This window comes from Oreochromis aureus, linkage group 18, assembly GCF_013358895.1.
Source record: "Oreochromis aureus strain Israel breed Guangdong linkage group 18, ZZ_aureus, whole genome shotgun sequence".
NCBI classification, from domain to species: domain Eukaryota; kingdom Metazoa; phylum Chordata; class Actinopteri; order Cichliformes; family Cichlidae; genus Oreochromis; species Oreochromis aureus.
The window spans coordinates 9,422,089-9,441,374 of NC_052959.1; the positions used below are offsets into that span (position 1 = coordinate 9,422,089).

A 19,286-nucleotide genomic window follows, 5' to 3' on the forward strand; every position below is an offset into this window, starting at 1 on the left:
TGGGTTATCTGAAGCTCAAAACAAGAGCCAATAGCAGAACAAGCTTTTTGGCAGAGAAGATACCCACACACTCAACCCACAAATGCATTTTCCTTACAAATCTGGCACCACTGATGGAGAAAATAAACAATATTTCCAACAGTACAGGATTAATTGCCAAAAAGCATTGTTACAACAAAGAAATGATCACCTACATTTCCTTACTTTTACTTACATAGTAAAATACTATACCATTTCAAAATGATCCAATAAATGACTCAACAATGGTACGTTTTATTTCGATCATAATTTTTTCACTGTGATGCCACTGTCTATTAACTAAGACAAAAAACCCACAAAACAATTATGTGATGAATGCCTGCTTATTCACACTAAACAGCAGGTCACAGACATAACTCTGACCTGATCTGACCTTGATTTGTAAATGTAACATTTATGTCACATTTGTGTTTGTAATTTATATATTTGAAGACATTTTCTTCAAAATATCCTATTTATTTAATATTTTATAATTGTTTTGTTATTCTTGTTGTTGTTTTAGTGGTGGGGACATTACTAGAATTTTTTTTTAAAAAAGACCAAAGGTTCTTAAAAGTGTTGTAAAACAACCTTAAGATCCCCAGGCAAGCTTTAGGGAACACTTCCTGAAGGTCTCTTAAAGATTAATGGTTGTTGGGATTGTTTTATAGCCAAAGAAGCCAGTGTGTACAATAATAATAGGGCTGCCATCAACAGTACTCATTATAACAGTTTCAATTGTTGTTTTTAGTATTGCATTGGAAGGAAGAGCAGTATAATGAATAGGAGCAGTAATAACAATAGTAGCAGAAGTACTTGAGGTAGTAATGCATGTAACTGTAGCAGCGGTACTTGCAGTCCTCTTGTTAGTACTTTGTACCTTTAAGAATTCTCCCGCGCGGGGCTACAAATAAGGAAAACGACCGGAAGGAGCAGGGGTATTTCGCGCCAATTTGAAACAACAGAACAGTCAGTCTGAGCGGCGCGAGACACGAGCTAGGACGCGTGCGCCGCCGGAGGTCTTTTTTTTGTTTTTAAACTGCTCTTCCCCGTCAAAGGTGTGTAGTGGCCTCTCTGCTATTTAAAACTTAAACGATACAAACTGGTCCCAAAGCCCGAGGTACAGTTTGACCTGAGCTCAGAGTCCAGGCAAGGAGCTGAGCTGACCGATTGTTTCTCTCCGTCAGGTGTGGTAAACATGGAGGAGGCCAACAAGCTCATTGGTACCGGCAAGAAGCACTTGGTGATGGGGAAGGTAGTGGAGGCTGTGAGCACCCTGCAGGAGGCCTGCGGCATGCTGTGAGTTACCCTCACGTCACGCTGGAGTTTCAGTGAGGTTGAACGTGAAACGGTCCCACAAAGGGCCCATAAAGTGGGCCTCGTGGTTACTTTTAAAACGCTCACTTGGGCTTCTTAAAACTGAACCGTGTGTTTCACTGTTTACATGATTGAAGAGTTTATAGGTCACACTGCCTCGTGCAGGCTGATTCTGAGCAGGTGTGCAAACGGCCGCTCTTTTTTTTTTTTCTCCTTTTTTTTCTCTCTGGTGTTTGAAAATGAAATTGAGCGTGTTTATGCAAATCACAAACTGCCTGCAGCTGTTCTTTGCATGTGAGCAGAAAGCAGTGACATTAGTTTAGCTTAGTGTTTTTCTTAATTTATATATTTCATTTCCATTAGGTTCTGTTTTTAATGTTTAAGCTTAAACCTAGTTTGATTAATTCACTCTAATCATTTTTTTATGCCTAGCTTTCATTAACTCTAGGAATCTTTCTAATTTGTTCTGAAGCAGCACTTGAGCAGTAATGGATGCTTGCTTTTCACACTAAAATAAATGGTACATTCTTGTTATAGGGCTAAAAAGTTTGGAGACACAGCGGACGAATGTGGCGAGGCTTTCTTCTGGTATGGCAAAGCTCTCCTGGATTTGGCACGGTAGGTTAATTTGGTTTAAACATGAGAATGTACAGCTCTTTAAGGTGAGGATGGAGGGGCCGCTCTGACTGCCAAACTTGTTGTAGGATGGAGAACTCAGTCTTGGGTAATGCTCTAGAGGGAGTGCCGGAGGAGGAGGAAGAAGAGAAACCCGAAGACTCCAATGTTGAGAGCACAGAAAATGTAGACGGTAAGGGAATAATGTGATATTTGGCTCGTTACGGTTAATCTAAATGTGCACGCATCATTCCCAACTGTTCTGCTGTCGACAGAAAAGACCAGAGACGAGCTGAGGGTGCAGGTGTATGACGCCATGGCGGAGAAGAAAACTGAAGACGGGGAGAAGGTTGAAGGGAAGCAGAGTGAGGATCCACAGGAGAAGACGGAAGGAGCCGAGGCTGGTGACAAAAAGGAAAAAACAGAAAAAGTAGAGGGGGAGGCTGAAAAGGACAGTAAGAATGATGAAAGTGAAGATAAGAAGGAAACGAGTGGGGAGGAAGTGGATGCAAAGGACGACTCTGAACCTGCTGCTAAGCAGAAGGAGGGGGACTCTGCTGATGCTAAGGAGGAGAAAGAGGAGGACTCCACCGCTGAGAAGGACAAGACTTCTGCTAAAGAGGAAGAAGCGGCTGCTGAGGAGGAAGGTGACCTTTGCTCCTCCTGTCCTGAACCTGGCTTGGTAATGGCAGTGTGAGCTGCTGAAGCATGCAGAGCAGTGTATCTAAACTCATGACATTTGGTTGTAGATGGCGAGGAAGATGAGGAGGAAGGCGGCGGCGACGATGTAAAAATGGAAGGTGATGCAGAGGAGCAGGGTGAAGGAGACTCCACTGGGGAGAAGGTACTGAACAAACGGCTCACATGTTAAAAAAGGACTCGGCTGACTGTGCGAATTTTGAATTTCAGGATTTCTGTCTGTGTTCCTCTTTTAGGACAGTGATGATGAGGAGGTGGGTCACCTGCAGCTGGCCTGGGAGATGTTAGAAGTGGCCAAAGTCATCTACAAAAGGTAAAGGAAACACTTCAGAGCCATGATTTTTATCTTATCATTTTGCACCTGCATTTCAAGCTTGTAACCTTTTCCTCTTTGTTCTTATAAAAGGAAAGAGGCAAAGGAGGATCAGCTAATGGCAGCCCAGGCTCATTTGAAACTGGGTGAAGTTTCTGCTGAATCAGGTCTGAACAAATGTGCAGCTTTGCACATAATTAGTGTTTTCTCTTTGATGCAATGAGCTTGAAGCTGTGTTGATGGCTCATTGTTTGCAGCGGTGCTCAGTTTCCATCAGGACTAAAAGTCTGTGAGCAGCTTGAGATTTCTTTAGTTCTGTTTTGTGTACCTAAAACTTGGTTGTAATTTGTAACACAGCTAAAAGTTAAATCTGCCATTGTCCTGTTTGGCCACTTGGGGGCAGCCTAAATTAGTTGAACCATAAAATGTCTCAGCTTCAACTTTTTGAAATGCCAGTTTTGAGTGGATGCTCACATCAACACCTGGTAGTTACAGAACAGGTTTTTTTAGGGAAGAGTTTCTGGCTCCTCGGTGGCATCATCACTTAAAGATCAACTCTTTAGCTAATGAAGTCTGTACTGTTCTCAGCTCATTGCAGTGTCCATGCCTGCTGCACCTGAACAGTGGATGAAACTCTGAGAATGCAGAGGTGTTGGTTGTTGTTTTTTTGTTTTTTTTGTTTGTTTTTTTTTTTTGTTTTTTTAACATGTCAGGTGCTGATTTGCTGCTTCTTTTTCAGGGAACTATCCACAAGCACTGGAGGATTTCCAGGAGTGCCTGAAGCTGCAGGTGAAGCACCTGGACTCAGACAGCCGCCTGCTGGCAGAGACTCACTACCAGCTCGGTGTGACCTATAGCCTGAACACACAGTACAGCGAGGCCATCGAGTCTCTGAAGAGCTCAATCTCTATCATAAAGAACAGGCTTGGTAAGCGTCGGCTCCTGGAGTGAAATGAGCTTTCAGAGAATCAATGCAATAATTAATATATATTATTGATAAAATTCCAGACAAGCTGCAGGAGATGCTTGACAAAGCCGAAGGTCCAGAGGCTCTGCCAGAGGAGAGGAAGGAGCTGGAGGAGCTCAAAGCTCTGCTGCCAGAGATCCAGGAGAAGGTGGAGGACGCCACTGAAAGCCTGAGGACGACGAGCACAGCTTCTGTGGCTGTAAAGGATGCACTGGTGAGTTTGGCATGGAGTTTGATTTAGCTTAAGGACAGTCATCAGAGCATAGGCGATCAATATGCACTGGTTAAGGTGGTGCTATCCACAAAGTGTGATGCCTGAATTGTTTTAGGTTTAGTTGTTAAATGGGATTCATCAAATACATGCTCTATGCTGGTCCTTCAGTGACATGTGAAGTTCCGTTTTTCTATTTGTTCTGTTGCTACGCATCCTCACAAATAAACCACTTGGTGAAAAATATTTGGGAACTCGATCCATCATTAGTCACACCTCCCTCTGTAAGGTCCTGTGAACAGTAGGCTTTCGTGAGATGATCACAGCACAGCCTCCATCATACATGTGCATCAGAGTTTGGAAAGTTGTATAATCCAATAAACCCTGATCCATGCAAAGCGCCATCTACACTGATTTACAAATAAATCCTGGCGACTTGAAAACGAATCCTAATCCATCTTAAATGTTTGGATGATCAGCCACAAGTTTTGGCTTCTCTTTGAGCTGCATGTGCTATCTGTTTCAGGATGGAGGCTCCACTTCCTCTGCCTTTGATGGTTCCACTGTACAGAACAGCGACTCTTCTTCCACTTCAGAGGTCAGTTACAAGTTTTCATGGCACACTTTGTGAAACAAACTTAAGCCCAACAGTGATGTAAGTGATGTTAATCTTCCAAACAGATTAAAAGCACATCCACTTCCAATGGCAACACCTCCACAGCTCCAGTCTCTGACATCTCCCACCTGGTCAGAAAGAAGGTGAGGTTTTTTTTGTTTTTTTTAACTTGCATTGATGAGGTGTAGCTATATTGGTGAGCCTCATTTGACTCCTGCTGTGTATTGCAGAGGAAACCTGAGGAGAGTCCGGTGAAGGAGGATGTGAAGAAAGTGAAGCAGGACAACAGTCAGCTGGGTGAAACTCCTCTCGCTAATGGAGATGCAGGCGGACACGCCAACGATATGGAGGTTGAAAGGTGAGGTCTCATTTCTGTCTGCTGTGCCGTTTACTACTTACATCCTTGAACTTGTCTGAAATCCCATCATCCTCTGTTTCAGTAAGTGAAGCTGCACTTTGTCTCCATTCAAGAAGAGATTCACCAGCACAACAAGCTCTTAACTGTCTCTTACACATGTTTGCTGTTGTAAATACATGTTTGTTTGTTCTCTAGTGTTTGACATTATACTGTAAAATTCAATAAAGATGGTTGGATAAACCTGTGTTAAACCTTCCTTACTGGAGCCATGAAAATGCTTCGTTTCTGGCAGTTGATGAACTGTCCATAAATGTTTGTACTCATTACATAAGTGGCTCCTTTACTCATACTGGTTCTACAGCATTCTTCAGTCTACAGGTCTGACTAATTGTAGTTAACCATGTGGTCTGAAGAGAGGATTTGGTGTGACATGCTGAAAGCAAAAGTGCAGTTTAATCAAGAGACTGCAAGAACCTGGGCCTCAGAGCTGATGGTTGAATACATGTGAACAGGAAAATTGAGTTGTACAGTAACTGAAAGCCTGTGCTTGGGTAAAGCACGAGATGAACAAAGGCTCTGTACCAACCTGATTAATAACACTGGTGTTTTTAATTGCTAAAGTTCTGATGCTGTTTATGCTTTCCAGCCTCCAATAATTCTCCCAGCTTAGTTCTATGTAGGTGGATCAAAATTTCTGCAGTCATAAATTTTTGACAAGATTCCTGATGTCCCTGGCTGAAATGCAGCCCCAAACCATGACGTAGCCTCCACTGTGTTTTACAGAAGGCTGTAGACACCCACTGCCTTACCTCCCTCCTCGTCTCCTATACAAACTGACAATTTGAATGAAAATGTTCAAAACTGAACTCATCGCTCCATAAAACTGCTGCCACTGACTTTCAATCCAGTTCTTATATATTTGTAAAATTTAGCATACCTCATCCTTTTGTTCTCTTCCTTAAAAATGACTTCTTGATAGCAACACCTCTCTGATAGCTGAGCATTTTCATGTTTTTGTTGCATTTTCTTATGTCTTAAGGACATGACTATAGATAGCTTTTAGCACACACTGCACCGTACCAAGTTATAGAGAAGTTTCCAGTTAAAAGCTCATTGAGAATAGTGTATGACTTGATGCAGCTGATTAGATGGCTTGTAATGATTAATTTGTCTAAACCAGATATGACTGATCACACTGTGACTTGGTTGTTTCATTAAACAGCAATCTATAGCATTCTCTAGCTCTTCCCCCTTTACATGTGAGGCAAACAATAATTGGAAGACAGACATATAGAAGACATCTTCATTTGCCAGAGAAGAGGTACACATGCAGCTAATTATAGTAATAGCAATAATCACTATGGCTAATTAAAATGCCTGGGCCCTTTATCGTGCACGCTGGCTCACTGGGACACTGAAATGTGAATGGAAATATGAAGCCATCCTCAGTGTTATAACCATGGTGCTTTCCCTGCTAACAAAACTGAAAGCACTGAAGAAAAAAGCTCAAACTGAAGTGTCAAAGACATATGTAGAATTTAAAAATACATATTAGTTTTAAAGGCCGACAAAATCTCAACATGTTATTAGCAACGTTTTGGAAATCATGATGATTAAAGCTGCAGGAGAGAGAAAACGAGAAAAACTTGGAAAAATAAACATCCCTCCTCCTGCAGCTTCCCCCGCTCTCTATTCTAATCCCATCTATGTGGGCTGAAAAAACACAATACTTTAAATTTAAATACTGCATTATCCCACCACTTCTTACTTCCTGTGAGAACTTCTTTTTTTTCACGACTCACCGGATCTCTGCCACAAGCCTGTGAATCTCCCGACATGAACTTAAACCCAGGCCAGAGGACGTGCAGGAATCTCGCTCCCTCTCAGACTGAATTAATTTACATCTGCTGCAAGGTTATTAATGTTTTTGTTCCAGATGTAGCCACAGACCTGCTGCCTACCCTCACAATGTGGGTCACAAAAACAAGTCTGCTTACACATTTCATCCCAAAATTAAAGCACAGCCTCTCAAAGCATTGCATATGTGGGAAACTGGAACATTTCTATAGCAGAAATGTTTCAGTGTTGCATTTACTGTTGTTGCCGGGCTGATCTACAGCTGTTTTACGGCTACTCTGTCCTTCAAGAAACAACAATCGTCCTACAGGAAAGACTGGCATCATTTGGACTCCATCTACAAAAAGTCACATGACGTGTGGACTTAAAAAAAAAAACAAAAAAAAACACCACAGTAGCCAGATTCATATTGAAACATATCAGCTTGTCAGGAACCAATTTTTATTAATATCATTAATAATGTGTCATCAGCATCATCAATGAAATGAGTTAGTCTGTTTAAAGCAGAATCAAGTGTGCATTCATTGCCCTTCTTTTCTTGATGAACACTTCAGTTCCACAAAGCGAGGAAGAAAAAGGAAGGGGGGGAGACGGAGGGTTTGTGGGTGTGTGTGGGGAAAATCGGTCAAAAGAGGGCAGGGACTGCAGTGAAGGAGGAAACGCAGGGAAAACGACGTCTGGCAGAGCAGGAATCTCCCCCTTCACTGGGATATGATTGGTTTTTCCCTTGTGCAAGAACAACAACAAAAAAACAAAATCAAAAAAGAAAGATCTTCAGAATGGTGCTCTAAAAACAAAGATGACAGAGGAAGAGGGGAATTGCTTGCTGGGATGTGGTGTTGGCTGTTGTTGTGTTGTTGGTATTTTTTTTCTTCTTCTTTTTTTGTTCCATAAAGCCACGTTAGGATTTGATGCAGTCGTCGTCATCAGAGGTCTGGCTGCTGCTACTGGTTTCGGACTCGGAGCCCTCCTCGACGTGTGCCTCCGCCACACTCCTCCAGGGGGTGAAGTGGAGGGTCACACCCCGTGTCCTCGGGAGAACCCCATTCCTTTGAATGCCGTTCCTCTTCAGCTGGTCAAAACACAATCACGTGGTTTAATGTGTGAGACAGATTGAGTTGAGCTAGACGTAAGCAGAGTCAGCGTTTCCTCTGAGAGCTCACCTGTTCAGTTTTAGTCTGGAACTCTCTCAACTCGTCCTCTGTCAGAGGCAGGAAGTTGTCATCATTTTCTGGGTACTCCTGCCAGCCCATGGCCTTCAGCAACCTAGATAAGCATAGTAATTTTCTGCTTAGCTGTCTGTGTGTTTTGGCCTGTGTGTGTATATATAAGGCTGTTAGCAGTGTCCTACCTGTGCTCTGCCTCCAGGGAGCTGGACAGGTGTTCGGTGTCTGAGTCACTCAGAGAGTAAGACAGACCATTCTCATGACAGCCTTCCTCGCTGTAGGCTTTGGGCTCTGGGGTGTTGCTTTCACCCTGCAAGAATTATTTTTAAGTTTAGCCCCAGCTGTCCTTTATGTGCTGACAAAAAGCTCTTATCCAGGACCATAACATTACATTTCACACATGACTTCTACGTGCAGAGAATGCAGAGACCATGATCGTGTTCCACATTCAGCAGCACACTCTCTTAAAGTGTATCTATTATGCTAGTCTCTAGCTCTACATTTTGATTGAGGTTTTAAATGATCTACAGTTAGGACCTGTGCAGGTCCCCTTCCCTAATAATCCCTTCATGTGATTGGCTGCCCATTGCCTGGCTTCTATAAACAACCCAGGAGCTGTGAGGCACACTTCCTCGTATGACCATATACGGAATTTCATGCAGCTTGACACAAGCACAGAAGAGACGTAAAAAGCTGAAGCAGTGTGATGAACTTTGCTCTGGCCATGTGTTTAGCTTAATGGGTCCCTTTTAATACTTTGGGGGGAACAAACTAAATATCCAAACTGCTGCCTACCTCTCCTGATGTTCCTGGGCTGCTGCTTGTTGTCAGCTCTCCAGTGCCCTCGTCCTTCAGAGCTCTCAGGAACTCGCTCTTACGGTCTGGACCGCGACGCATCAACTTCAGCCGTGACGGAGCAATATCTATGGGAGGAGTCGTGCTTGAAGGGTGCTGCAGGTGTGAGCCGCAAATAGTCATGAAGTGACAGAAAAGAAGAAATAAAAGTTAATATTATTCTTTTTGTTACCTGAGGCATCAGTGCAAGAGATCTCAACTATCTGTTCAACTGATTTCAAAGCATGGCAACAATGACACATCTGTAGTAACAGCAAAGCAAGACCTTCACAAAATTGCTTGCTTTTTGTTGGGGTTGCTTCACCCTTCTTCTCACCTCTTTTGTAGTATTGTGCTGTGGTGCACTGACTGGGGTGCTGGGTTTGGCTGCAGAGACGGGGCTGGTGAAGACTGAATCTCGGCCTGGCATGTGAAGACCAGACTTTGCGATCTCTCTACCACTGGATTTCCACTGGGTGCTCTAGAAAAGAGGACATGACAGTGTTTAAAAACTCTTACTGCAGGCTACCATGCACCCTGGCCAGTGCACCGGTGTTATCTCTATTATGCACATTTGCTTGATAAGCAAATCTTCTCTCGCAAATGCAATCAAGCAAGCCGTAAAGTAACTCAAAACATCTCAGCAGTCATACTTTGGTAGGGGCCACAGCCGGCTTTGGGACCAGGTTCTTGTAGACGCTGGAGCCTGTGATGGGAGCTTTGCTGCCGTTGGTTGGCAGGGCACCAGCAGTGGCAAACCCTGCAGAGAAGGCTGTGCTGGGATCCTCCTTGGAAATTTTTTTGATAACCAGCATTTTGGACACCATCTGTTTGCCACTTGGTGGATTTTCTGGAACGTAATCAAGACAATCAAATTAAATCTTAGAGATGATGGTGCAAGGGAAAAAATCTTTTGTCTATTTGAGCACAGAAATTGAGTCAGGGCGAAAAGCTTACCCCATACTCCAGCATGGGGAGCGACTGCTCGCGTCTGAGCCCCAGGCTTTCCAGTTGTTTCAGGGTTGAGCGAAGGCTAAAAATACAAATAAAGAGGTGCCTACATTAAATAAGTCATCTTTCAAATTTTGTAATTACAAGTTATGTTTAAAGGCAATTTTCTGAGCACAGACTGTGAGGCATAACACTCATAAATCCTCTTCTGCTTCTATTACAAGGCAAATCTTGAAAAGGAGAAAATGGTTCCAGTAGTTATCCAACTGTAGTGTAACAGGAAAAAAGGGGGTCAACTACTCACAAAGTCCTCCTCCACAAACTTCAGCTTGTCGTCCTTGCTGTCCTTGCGTTCCTCGTTGGGGAATTTGTCCGGGTACGAGGTGCCCTTGCGGGGATGGAAGTTACCATTGCGCTGCCGGTGCCCCCCCTGCCTGTCCCTGTCGCCTCCTCCCCGTTTGGGGTGGCGTCCCTGGTGGTGGTGGCTGTCCTGGGAACCCCGCGGAGCTCCATGCCAGCTGGGCGTTTCCTTCCAACATGAGGCCCCTGCCAGCCCACCGTGCCCTCCTTTAGCCACCCCCGAGTCCACTGAGTCATGTCTCAGAAGCAGAGAGGGCTGCTGCCATCCATCACCTCCAGAGAGAGCACACATACAGTGGAAATAATGACTGTCTGACAAGCAATACCAATGAAATGTGACTTTGACAGCAAGGGTTTCCTCACAACCTTCACAAATAACATCTGAATGCCTTGAATCTTTAACAGTATTTCTCTGTGACCGTAATAACCTCTGATGACTCATACTGTTTGCATGTATTTGGTATAAGCAGAGAATGGAGGGACGGCAAAGAAGAAACGCAGAAACTTTTTTCTGAGTGAAGAAATGATTCACCCAGGAAAACAACATCACAGAAAACTGAGATGAAACAGCTGAAGAGGAATGTGAGACTCCACACCATCACTGAGATTCACAGAGAAGGTGAACCATCATTAAAACTGGCATCACACCACATTTATTCTTAGTTCACACAAACGACTGGATGACAGCAGTGAGAGGGGACTGTACAAAAACTGATTTGCAGGGTGGAGGACACCAAATAACAGCCATATTCTACAGAGAAAGCAGAGAGGTGCGTGCGTGCATGCGAAGGACGATATGACACCAACACCACCCATTTACATTACTGTTATGACACCACTGCCTCCAACACTATAATCTAAGCACATCATATCATTATCCAAGATGGAGACCCAAACTGGATGCTCTTACATCAGAAGTTTGTTTCCTACTTAGATCTTCAGCTACACAAAATGCAAGACTCCAACTCTAGATCTTAAAAACTGGAACAAAAGACTCTAATTCATCTTACTTTTGAGTCTTCATACAACCCTTTCAGTTTATCTGTCTATCACTGAGAACAGAAAACAAGTAGTCAACGTCACTATCTTTATAATCCCACCTTAGCAGTTTTGAATACAAAAAAGAACAAAAAAAACAATGTAGGTGGCAGCTGAATTAAATCTAAAGATGACTTTAAAGCCTTGACAGACACCTCCACTCCTCCTACGTGGGTGCGTCAGCTTAAGAAGTCTGATTAGACCTCTTCTGCAGGCTGTGCTGACAGGTACAAAGTGCACTTGACTGATATCTCTCCCATTTCCTTATTGGTTGTGTTTTACTGTCCTACTCACTCTTTATTCACAGCTAGCAGATTCTTTTTTTCTTAAGGGAATGTCCAACATGGCTTCAATCAGCTTTCACCTGACTAGATGTCTAAATCAGAGGTATTCAACCAAGACCCAATTCACCTAAAACTGTCCAGACAACAGAAGTCATTACTGCTCAGTAGATCATTTTTCTCATTTAATGACTGACCAGTTAAAAAACCAATGATAAACAGCCTGAGATATTCAAGTTTTCCACATTCATAGAATTCCTTCAGTCTACTATTGTTATGTTGCAAATTAATATTTACAGATCACAACAGAAAGGCACAAAACTTTCAAATGTAGAATATTTGTAACTAAAAATAAATTATACATAATTGTCCAGATCTAAAAATAATTTAAATTTCCACCCATTTTCACTCAGGAATAAAAAATGCATTTTTTGTAGAATTTGAGTCATCAGTGGCTTTACTGCAAACACTTGGCCACTGGGCAAGATTATACCTTTTAATGAGCCAGTACTGGCCCCCAGGCTTCATGTTTGACACTCCTGGGATTAATATGTACTGAAACTTATTAAAAAAAACTACAACAGTAACACAGTGTGTAAGGACCCAGAGGTCGTGTTTTAGCTACAGCTACACAAGATTGTAAGTGAGCTGTTTATACAGTGTGGCAATGCATTTAACTGGAACAGTGTGATATCTGAAGAAGGTATGAATATGTCGTGCATTTTTCTCTCTTCAAAGCCTGAAAGAAAATACATCACATCTGTACAGGACAATATCCTGTTGTCATACTGTTCATTTTTTAAAGGTTTGTATTGTATAGCAAACTGCAGAGGACCAGATCAACCTGGAATCTGATGTGTGCAGAAATGGGAGAAGCATACGTCCCAGTACATTTGCATGAAAGCAGAGGAGGAACACAGCAGAGAGTACTCCGGTTAAAATGTGCTGCATGATATGAAAGGCTTTAAACCACCTCTCCTCAACCTTTTTATTCTTACTGAGAAGTTTAAATACAAAAATGAACAGTAGGCTCCATTCACACTTCCCCTCATGCAGTAAAGCCCCAGATAATAACAACAGGTTGAACTGTTACCTGTCGGAGCACGCAGGGAGCCATTGTTGAAAAAACCATCAGAAGAGTTGTGGCGGCGGCGGCTCACAGCAGTTCTGGCATCTTTGTGGGGTGGGAGATCACCTTGTTTCTCAAGGTTGGCAGCAGGGGACTGGAGGAGGAGAGAAAGAGAACAGTGTTAATCAAAGCTAACATGTAACAACGCCCAGAGATGGTGGACAATAACGAAACAGTCCACTGCATAACTGGAAGCGAAATTAGAGAATTTTTCACTACATTATTTTTGTCCTGGCGAAGAGACTTAGATTAGCTTAATTCCCATCTGTACTTTTTTTCTCTCTCCTTCTCCCTCTAACTATGAGTCAATCTATTCTTGAGGAGCGAAAGTGGAGAAGGGAAAAAAAAAAAAGGAAGACAAAAATGAAACTACATAGAATCGTAAAGCTTTGTCATATGAAATGTGCAAATGAGAAAACCTAAAAAAAAATCCAACCAAACACTGCACACCCAGCTCTTGGTGGTAAATCCTGAGGTTTTAATACTACTGACTAAAAGCGCTCCTCTTGATACAAATCATATCCTAGTCATCGGCTGAGGTTCAAAGATCAAATCACATTGTGCTCTTCAAGCTTCACGGAGGACTTCTCAACTCAGACACACAAAAAAAGAAGCTAAGAAATGTAGCTTCAGCCTGTCTGGTGTATGCTGGCTAATCCCTTGACATAAATGACACCGAGGTGAAGTTCTGTGCGAGGTGGATAATAACTGTCTAGTATCTCGATTTCACAGAGACCAATCAGCTTGGCAACAGATTACACTAAGCTCCAATAAACCGCTCAAACATGTAAACTACATGCTGAAGATGCTGCTTGGTTTTTAGACCTGAGAATTAACCAGCTTATAAATGTTATTCAGTCAGCATTGTTTTCTTGTTGGCCACAACCTACTGCTGAATGGATAACATCACAGCTTGGTTCAACAGTCAGAATTCAATATCTCAGACCACCTCTTTAATTCCATGGTTTTGGATGTCCATGACGCTGATACTGTTATCACTGTTACTGCCCTGATACAGGAAAATATTAATTGAGTGGAAGCGGCTCTTACTTGTGCTGTAAAGACACCGAGAGACCACATCACATATTACGTAATGCAAGATATGACACCGGCTACTTCTATTTATACATCTAATATAACTGTTAGACAGCTGACTAGGCATCAATGTTGACCTGAAAAAGTGATTTAAAGTGGCTTTACATGCCAGCATGCAAAATTCAGGGGTAAAAATTAAATCAGCCTACAAAAAAAAAAATGACCACGCAGTCAGGCTGAAGAATAGAGCGGTAACAAAACACATGTGGTCATCACAAATTTCACTCAAGCAGCATGTGTTGCTATCCTGAAGACCTAGAACCAGTCCCTCCAGGAATCTGACTCCTCACCAAGACATTAAACATCAAATGTGGCAGAACTTTAAAATAAAATGAGATCAGTGGATGTAGAAGCAACACCTGTGAATCAAGAACATAGGTTTCGGAGTTTTCTATTAACTCTTTGCTGACTCTGGATTGATGTCAATGACAGCAGTCACCCCTCACGGTCGATGGTTTTATCGTTTCCACATCCACAGGTTTGCAACAGTCCTACTGGCTTTGAGTGAACTTATTTTTATCATCAGACAGTGAGTGTGAGGCTCTGCACAGACATCCACTGCTACACTATGCTACAATGCACCAACTACAGGTGCACCTTTCGGACAGACTTCAAGAGGACTTTGAATAAAGCTGTCTGAATCTTCAACAGAGCAGAATCCTCATTTAAAACGGTCATCTTAGGGCCACAGCTCTGGCTATGATCACTGAAGCCCCAAAAACCTATTGTTCTAAACTCAGGTTTGCAAGAGGCAGCCAATCAGGGGGAAAAAAAGGAGTTGGATTAAAGACAGAAGCAGGGAAGATAAAAAAGGCTTTTACTGGACAGAAAGCAAACTGATGGTCTGCACCAAACCCCAGTAAAAGATACATAAGGATCATGCTGAAGACGATTTCTATACATATAGATATAGAGAGAGGGAAATGTTAGGATAATAGGTCCTCTTTAAAACCTAATGTGGTACCTTTAGTGGTTACTTGAAGGTAAAAAGGTTTTGATGACCCTCTACTGAACCATGTACTGACTACGCTTTCTGTCCCCAAGGGCATTTCATTGCTGAGTGCACACACATGCACTCTTACACTCAGGTGCACAAACACTTTGTTAAAGGTGTTTGAGCATCAGTGAGAGATACACTTGGAATCTCCGTCTCTCTCTTTCTTTTCTGTTGTGAGCGCATAAAGTACAAACACACACCGATACATGCACCTACCTTGGCAGGCTGGGGTGTGGAGAAGTTAAGCCAGGCAGGGACAAAGTCATGCTGCGCCATTTAGGTCCAGTGTTTCCGGTCAGTGGATCGAGGCATCAAACCTCATGGCCAGGATCTACCAAAAGATATATTTTTTTTAATTCAGTGTGCAACTGAAAGCACAGAAACACGACTCTCTGATGTAGAATTAAATCCCATTTTTCTTTGATTGCATGTCATCCCTTTCATGTGTTTTGTCCAGCATCAGTTATCTTAAGTTAACTGTTTAAAGTTCTTCCACAAGACAAGCCAAGGAGTCTTATTCTCAGCTGAAAACATGGATGTAAACATCTTATGCAGAATAATATAGATATTATATTAAATATTTAAATGCGTGGCATGTTTTAATTAAAATAAATAATTAATTCAAATAAAACAAACACACTACACCAGTTAACATCACGCTCATGCATGTTTGTCCTCATCGGCTGGGTGAAACTTTGACATTACCCCAGAGTCTGTGGCTCTGAAGTCCTCTGCCTCCTCTCTCGGTCCGGCTGGGCTCGGTTCCTCCTCAGGCCTGTTGGCACTGATCAAAGAGTGTGTGCACTGACAGATGGGAGGCAGCACACCAACAACCTCCTCTCCACCTCCGCCAGGACAGCGCAGCCCCTTTCCCCAGAGGCAGATCCCTTCGTCCAGGGTGAAGCACTTGGAGTTATGTCAAAAAACTGCAGGAAGGATCTGGAATGGCAATCCAGAGAACTGGCCAAACAGGAAGCAGTTTTTGAAGCCCAAAGATAAGAGTCTATGCAGAACAGATTTTCTTTCTTGAACCAGAATCCAGTCAGTTCTAATGCCGGTCTTGTGTGATGAATTCAACTGATTCAAGTCCAGGCAACTTTTTTTCTTCTTTTTTTCTCCAGGTAGAGTGAATCCCTCAATTTATTTGAACCATTTGCTCACAATCTCATGGTAAGACTTAAAACCTGATTAGACTTGATGCTGATTGGCAAAAGAAATTGACTGACTAGTGATTTGTCCCAAATGGGAGGAAGAGCCAGGTTATTATTAATATAAAGAAACAGTCTGTGAGAGTCGTCTGCACTGAAGCATGGACAGCGGTTTTTGAAGCAGTTCCACTTTGACACCAGGTGCGTGGAGAGAGACAGGTGTTGTCCTGCCACACTGTGTGCCAGTATGTTTTTTGTGTTGACTCGTCTTTTACCGAATCATTTTAAGACCTACTCAAACACATTCAGAAAAGAAAAATTAATTGAGAGACAGCCTTTTATTGGCAATGGAGGTCACTGCAAACCACTGCTCACCTCATTAAAGTGGTGAAAAGACTGTCTTCGTTTGGAGAAAATAACTCTTAAAGTTTCAAAGTCACATGACAATGAAGCCAGTAAAGCCCTACGTTACATTGCCGACATTATAAGTTCTTGTTAGTGAAACGGTGAAGATGTTGGATGGTACATCATAATGCTGTTTCTAGCATTATATATTTTACTCCCATCAAATTATTTCAGGTTTTGACTGTAGCAGGAACAGTGTGGAGCTCTGGTTTCATAGATATGCGAAATCCAAAATTCAAAAGTTGAGATGGCTTTAGCAACAGCCAAACATGTCCAAAAAGAAATCCTCAAGTGAGCTTGATCAACTACTCTTTTTCCTCAGGAGAAAAAAGTGAAAGTTGAAAAGCAGCAAGCATCCAAAAAATTGTCAAGTAGGTCTTTCCTTTCCTTCTTGAAAGTGCTTTTCCCCCCTCACACAGGAAGTCTCAGTGCAGTTTTCAGGTTTTCTTGCTTTATGGTTCACGGGTATTTGCACAGGACCTGGAATAAATTTTAAAAGAAAAAAAAAGAAGAGGTTTGCCTTAAAGCACTGGGGGTCAAAAACACACAAAATACTTAAGAGTTACTTTGCCAAATTAACTACACCTTTCACAAAGTGGACCTAGTATGCTTTTCATTGCTACCATGGCAGATGTTCATAGTAAACTTGGCAAAAGTTTCAAATAGTGAGATCAGGCTGATCATACTTTCATAGACAGGTTTTATCCCATAACAAGGGCATCTCAGGCACACAGCCACACAGTTCTTCTGGCTGTCAGGACAAAAGCCTCATCCATCTGCTGTTCAAACCCTTTGTTTACAAGGTGAAGAAAATCAGAGATACGCCGGTTTAAAGGAAGGTGATATTAAAAGGGAGAGCAGTTTCACACAAAGGATGACCTGAGGGTTTCACCGAGGCTCAGTGTAAGTCATACAAGTTTTATTTTGATTGTGAATCATGCAAAGCATCTTTGGGAGAGTCCAGGAATAAAAAAATATGGATGTGGAAACAAACACAATAGGTCCAAATTACCTAACAATCCAGATTAATATATGAACCCAGCAGTACATATAACTTTATGAACTTTTGTTCAGCTTGTCTTCAAACTGTTTTTTAAAAGGTGCAGTGTAAAAGTTAATTATTTCAGATGCTAACATTTTAACTGTAAAACTGGGGTGATCAAATCATTAGAAAACACAGAGCAATAGGTCAATAGTGCTGCAAAGTACTACGCCCGAAATAACTATAAGATTGTCTTTCTTCTAAGGCTGCTGCATTAATAAACTTCCCAGACAGAGTAGCTAAACGTAAACGATATTGTATGTCTAGAGCTGCATTACTGCAAACAGCTTCAGTTTGTGTCAGCCATTATCACACTATGAAAAACATTCCGCCCTCACTGATAAACTCCCAAATAACTTCCAATTCAAGAGAAATCAGCTCCAGAAAAAAGGACGCTTCTGACACTCAAAGACGTTTTGAGAGATGCAAGAGAGGGGGGAAAAAATCATTCAGGACTCTGTGATCTCAGATCCCTTTCTGGCTGAAAGCTGGCTCTTTTAAAAACAGTGTCGGCTTTTTTAAGTGAAATATTTATACCAGTATAAAAATAACATGCACGCTATCTTCCTGTGCGCATTACCGCAGACTGCTGCGAATCTTAATGGGCCCAATAGTGTCTGTAAACACGAAACTGAGGTGACAATCCCAAACACGCTGTTCATACATGCACTAAGGCATGGCTCAAAACCCAAACAACAAACAAAAACCCCACAATATATATATACACCCTTGTTTCACTGATTCAGGCTTGATAGCGTGCTCCCACTAAACTATTACGTAACAGTTCAACATCAATGAATTTACCACAGGCACGAGGTACAATGTGCAGCGCACACACTTCCTTCACTGTGAAACAACACTCCAATGAATGGCGGCGGCAAAAACACCTCTACCCTTTGGAAAACACCCTGCATAACGTCTACATGCGCTCAACTCACATGTACACAAACACACAAACAGCAGACCCACTTAACACAGCATAAACACACTTCAATTAAATGACTAGCTGAATGTTATGAAGTAAAAAGTAAGTTCATCGAAATAATTAAAGACGCTAAGCGGCCAACAAGTACCACACACAAGAGCGCTGTCAGATCTGTCCTAACTCCACTGCTAGCTGACTCTGTTGAGATAACTCGGGTTAACGTTAGCATAGGAATTGTTAGCTAATAGCTAGCGCTATCTAGCCTGTTGGGAAGCCCGAGAAAATTGGTTGGTATTTGAAAGGAATTAGCAAGGCTAGAGGGCTTAGTCCAGTAAACACGGATTTAATACGCCTGCGGTAACCAGAACTGTCTATTTAAGCAGTTGTCACGGACATACAATAGAGGTAAACAGACCTTGCTTCGTTGGAACAACACAGTTTCAAAATGGCTACCTTAGCAGCGGCAGCACACATTCATTAGCTTGCTAAGTGCTAGCGAGCTAACTTACAGTCTTTCCTACGATACCTTCCAATAAACAGGGTAGTCGTAGATGTTGGTTGATTCAAATATACACTGACTCTGCAGAGACCAGTGACACTGCACTTTTTTGCAAATATAAACTGCTTTAATCGCAGGACTATCGATGTTTGTTTGGGTTTTCGGTGCTCTTACCACTGGCGCTGGCACAGGGGGGATTCGAACAGCCTCAACTGTGCTCCATTCACGATCTGTCGTGATTATGCAACTCACTGAGAGTCTAGCGAGTTTTTCATCTCAGCAGGCTAAACAGTGTGGCTTCGATGTAACTGTTATAAACTCCGATAAATAAAATATACAAATGTCTAAAGATGCAACGTTATGCTTCTTTGTTATTTTTCTAAGTATTCAAAGAAAACGGGGATAATAGTAAACAATGTGGGATTTTGCTACCTTGAACGCAACA

At 42.3% G+C, this 19,286-nt stretch overlaps 2 protein-coding genes across 3 annotated transcripts; one reads left to right on the forward strand and one right to left on the reverse strand.

Annotated features, from left to right (window-relative positions):
* The first annotated feature begins 936 nt into the window (after nt 1-936).
* Nucleotides 937-5,370, forward strand: LOC116332010 (histone-binding protein N1/N2-like). Its single transcript, XM_031754850.2, has 14 exons — nt 937-1,076; nt 1,206-1,317; nt 1,873-1,953; nt 2,040-2,143; nt 2,226-2,597; nt 2,700-2,794; nt 2,886-2,962; nt 3,056-3,129; nt 3,702-3,890; nt 3,971-4,143; nt 4,667-4,738; nt 4,822-4,899; nt 4,987-5,114; nt 5,197-5,370. Exons 2-14 carry the CDS (start codon nt 1,217-1,219, stop codon nt 5,201-5,203), a joined length of 1,551 nt encoding a protein of 516 aa, XP_031610710.2. The 5' UTR covers nt 937-1,076; nt 1,206-1,216; the 3' UTR covers nt 5,204-5,370.
* A 2,004-nt stretch (nt 5,371-7,374) lies between these two features.
* Nucleotides 7,375-19,110, reverse strand: gpbp1l1 (GC-rich promoter binding protein 1-like 1). 2 transcript variants are annotated; one of them, XM_031754813.2, is made up of 12 exons: nt 19,016-19,110; nt 15,528-16,855; nt 15,039-15,153; nt 12,695-12,824; nt 10,227-10,555; nt 9,929-10,004; nt 9,625-9,821; nt 9,309-9,452; nt 8,933-9,088; nt 8,323-8,447; nt 8,135-8,237; nt 7,375-8,043 (listed from the first exon to the last, which is right to left on the reverse strand). In XM_031754813.2, the coding sequence occupies exons 3-12, from the start codon at nt 15,096-15,098 to the stop codon at nt 7,873-7,875; spliced, it is 1,491 nt and encodes a 496-aa protein (XP_031610673.1). In that variant the 5' UTR covers nt 15,099-15,153; nt 15,528-16,855; nt 19,016-19,110; the 3' UTR covers nt 7,375-7,872. The 2 variants fall into 2 exon arrangements, with proteins under 2 accessions (XP_031610673.1, XP_031610674.1); XM_031754814.2 differs by lacking the exon at nt 19,016-19,110 and adding an exon at nt 18,852-19,009.
* Nucleotides 19,111-19,286: the final 176 nt, after the last annotated feature.

What these genes read in the sequence shown, in the direction of transcription:
- LOC116332010 (XM_031754850.2), top strand. Translation starts at nt 1,217, where the DNA reads ATGGAGGAGGCCAACAAGCTCATTGGTACCGGCAAGAAGCACTTGGTG. An exon ending in GCTCTCCTGGATTTGGCACG is followed by an intron (nt 1,954 to 2,039) that starts GTAGGTTAATTT and finishes AACTTGTTGTAG; the next exon opens with GATGGAGAACTCAGTCTTGG. An exon ending in CCCACCTGGTCAGAAAGAAG is followed by an intron (nt 4,900 to 4,986) that starts GTGAGGTTTTTT and finishes TGTGTATTGCAG; the next exon opens with AGGAAACCTGAGGAGAGTCC.
- gpbp1l1 (XM_031754813.2), bottom strand. Translation starts at nt 15,098, where the DNA reads ATGGCGCAGCATGACTTTGTCCCTGCCTGGCTTAACTTCTCCACACCC. An exon ending in CCACACCCCAGCCTGCCAAG is followed by an intron (nt 12,825 to 15,038) that starts GTAGGTGCATGT and finishes CTCCTCCTCCAG; the next exon opens with TCCCCTGCTGCCAACCTTGA. An exon ending in AGCACAATACTACAAAAGAG is followed by an intron (nt 9,089 to 9,308) that starts GTGAGAAGAAGG and finishes TCACACCTGCAG; the next exon opens with CACCCTTCAAGCACGACTCC.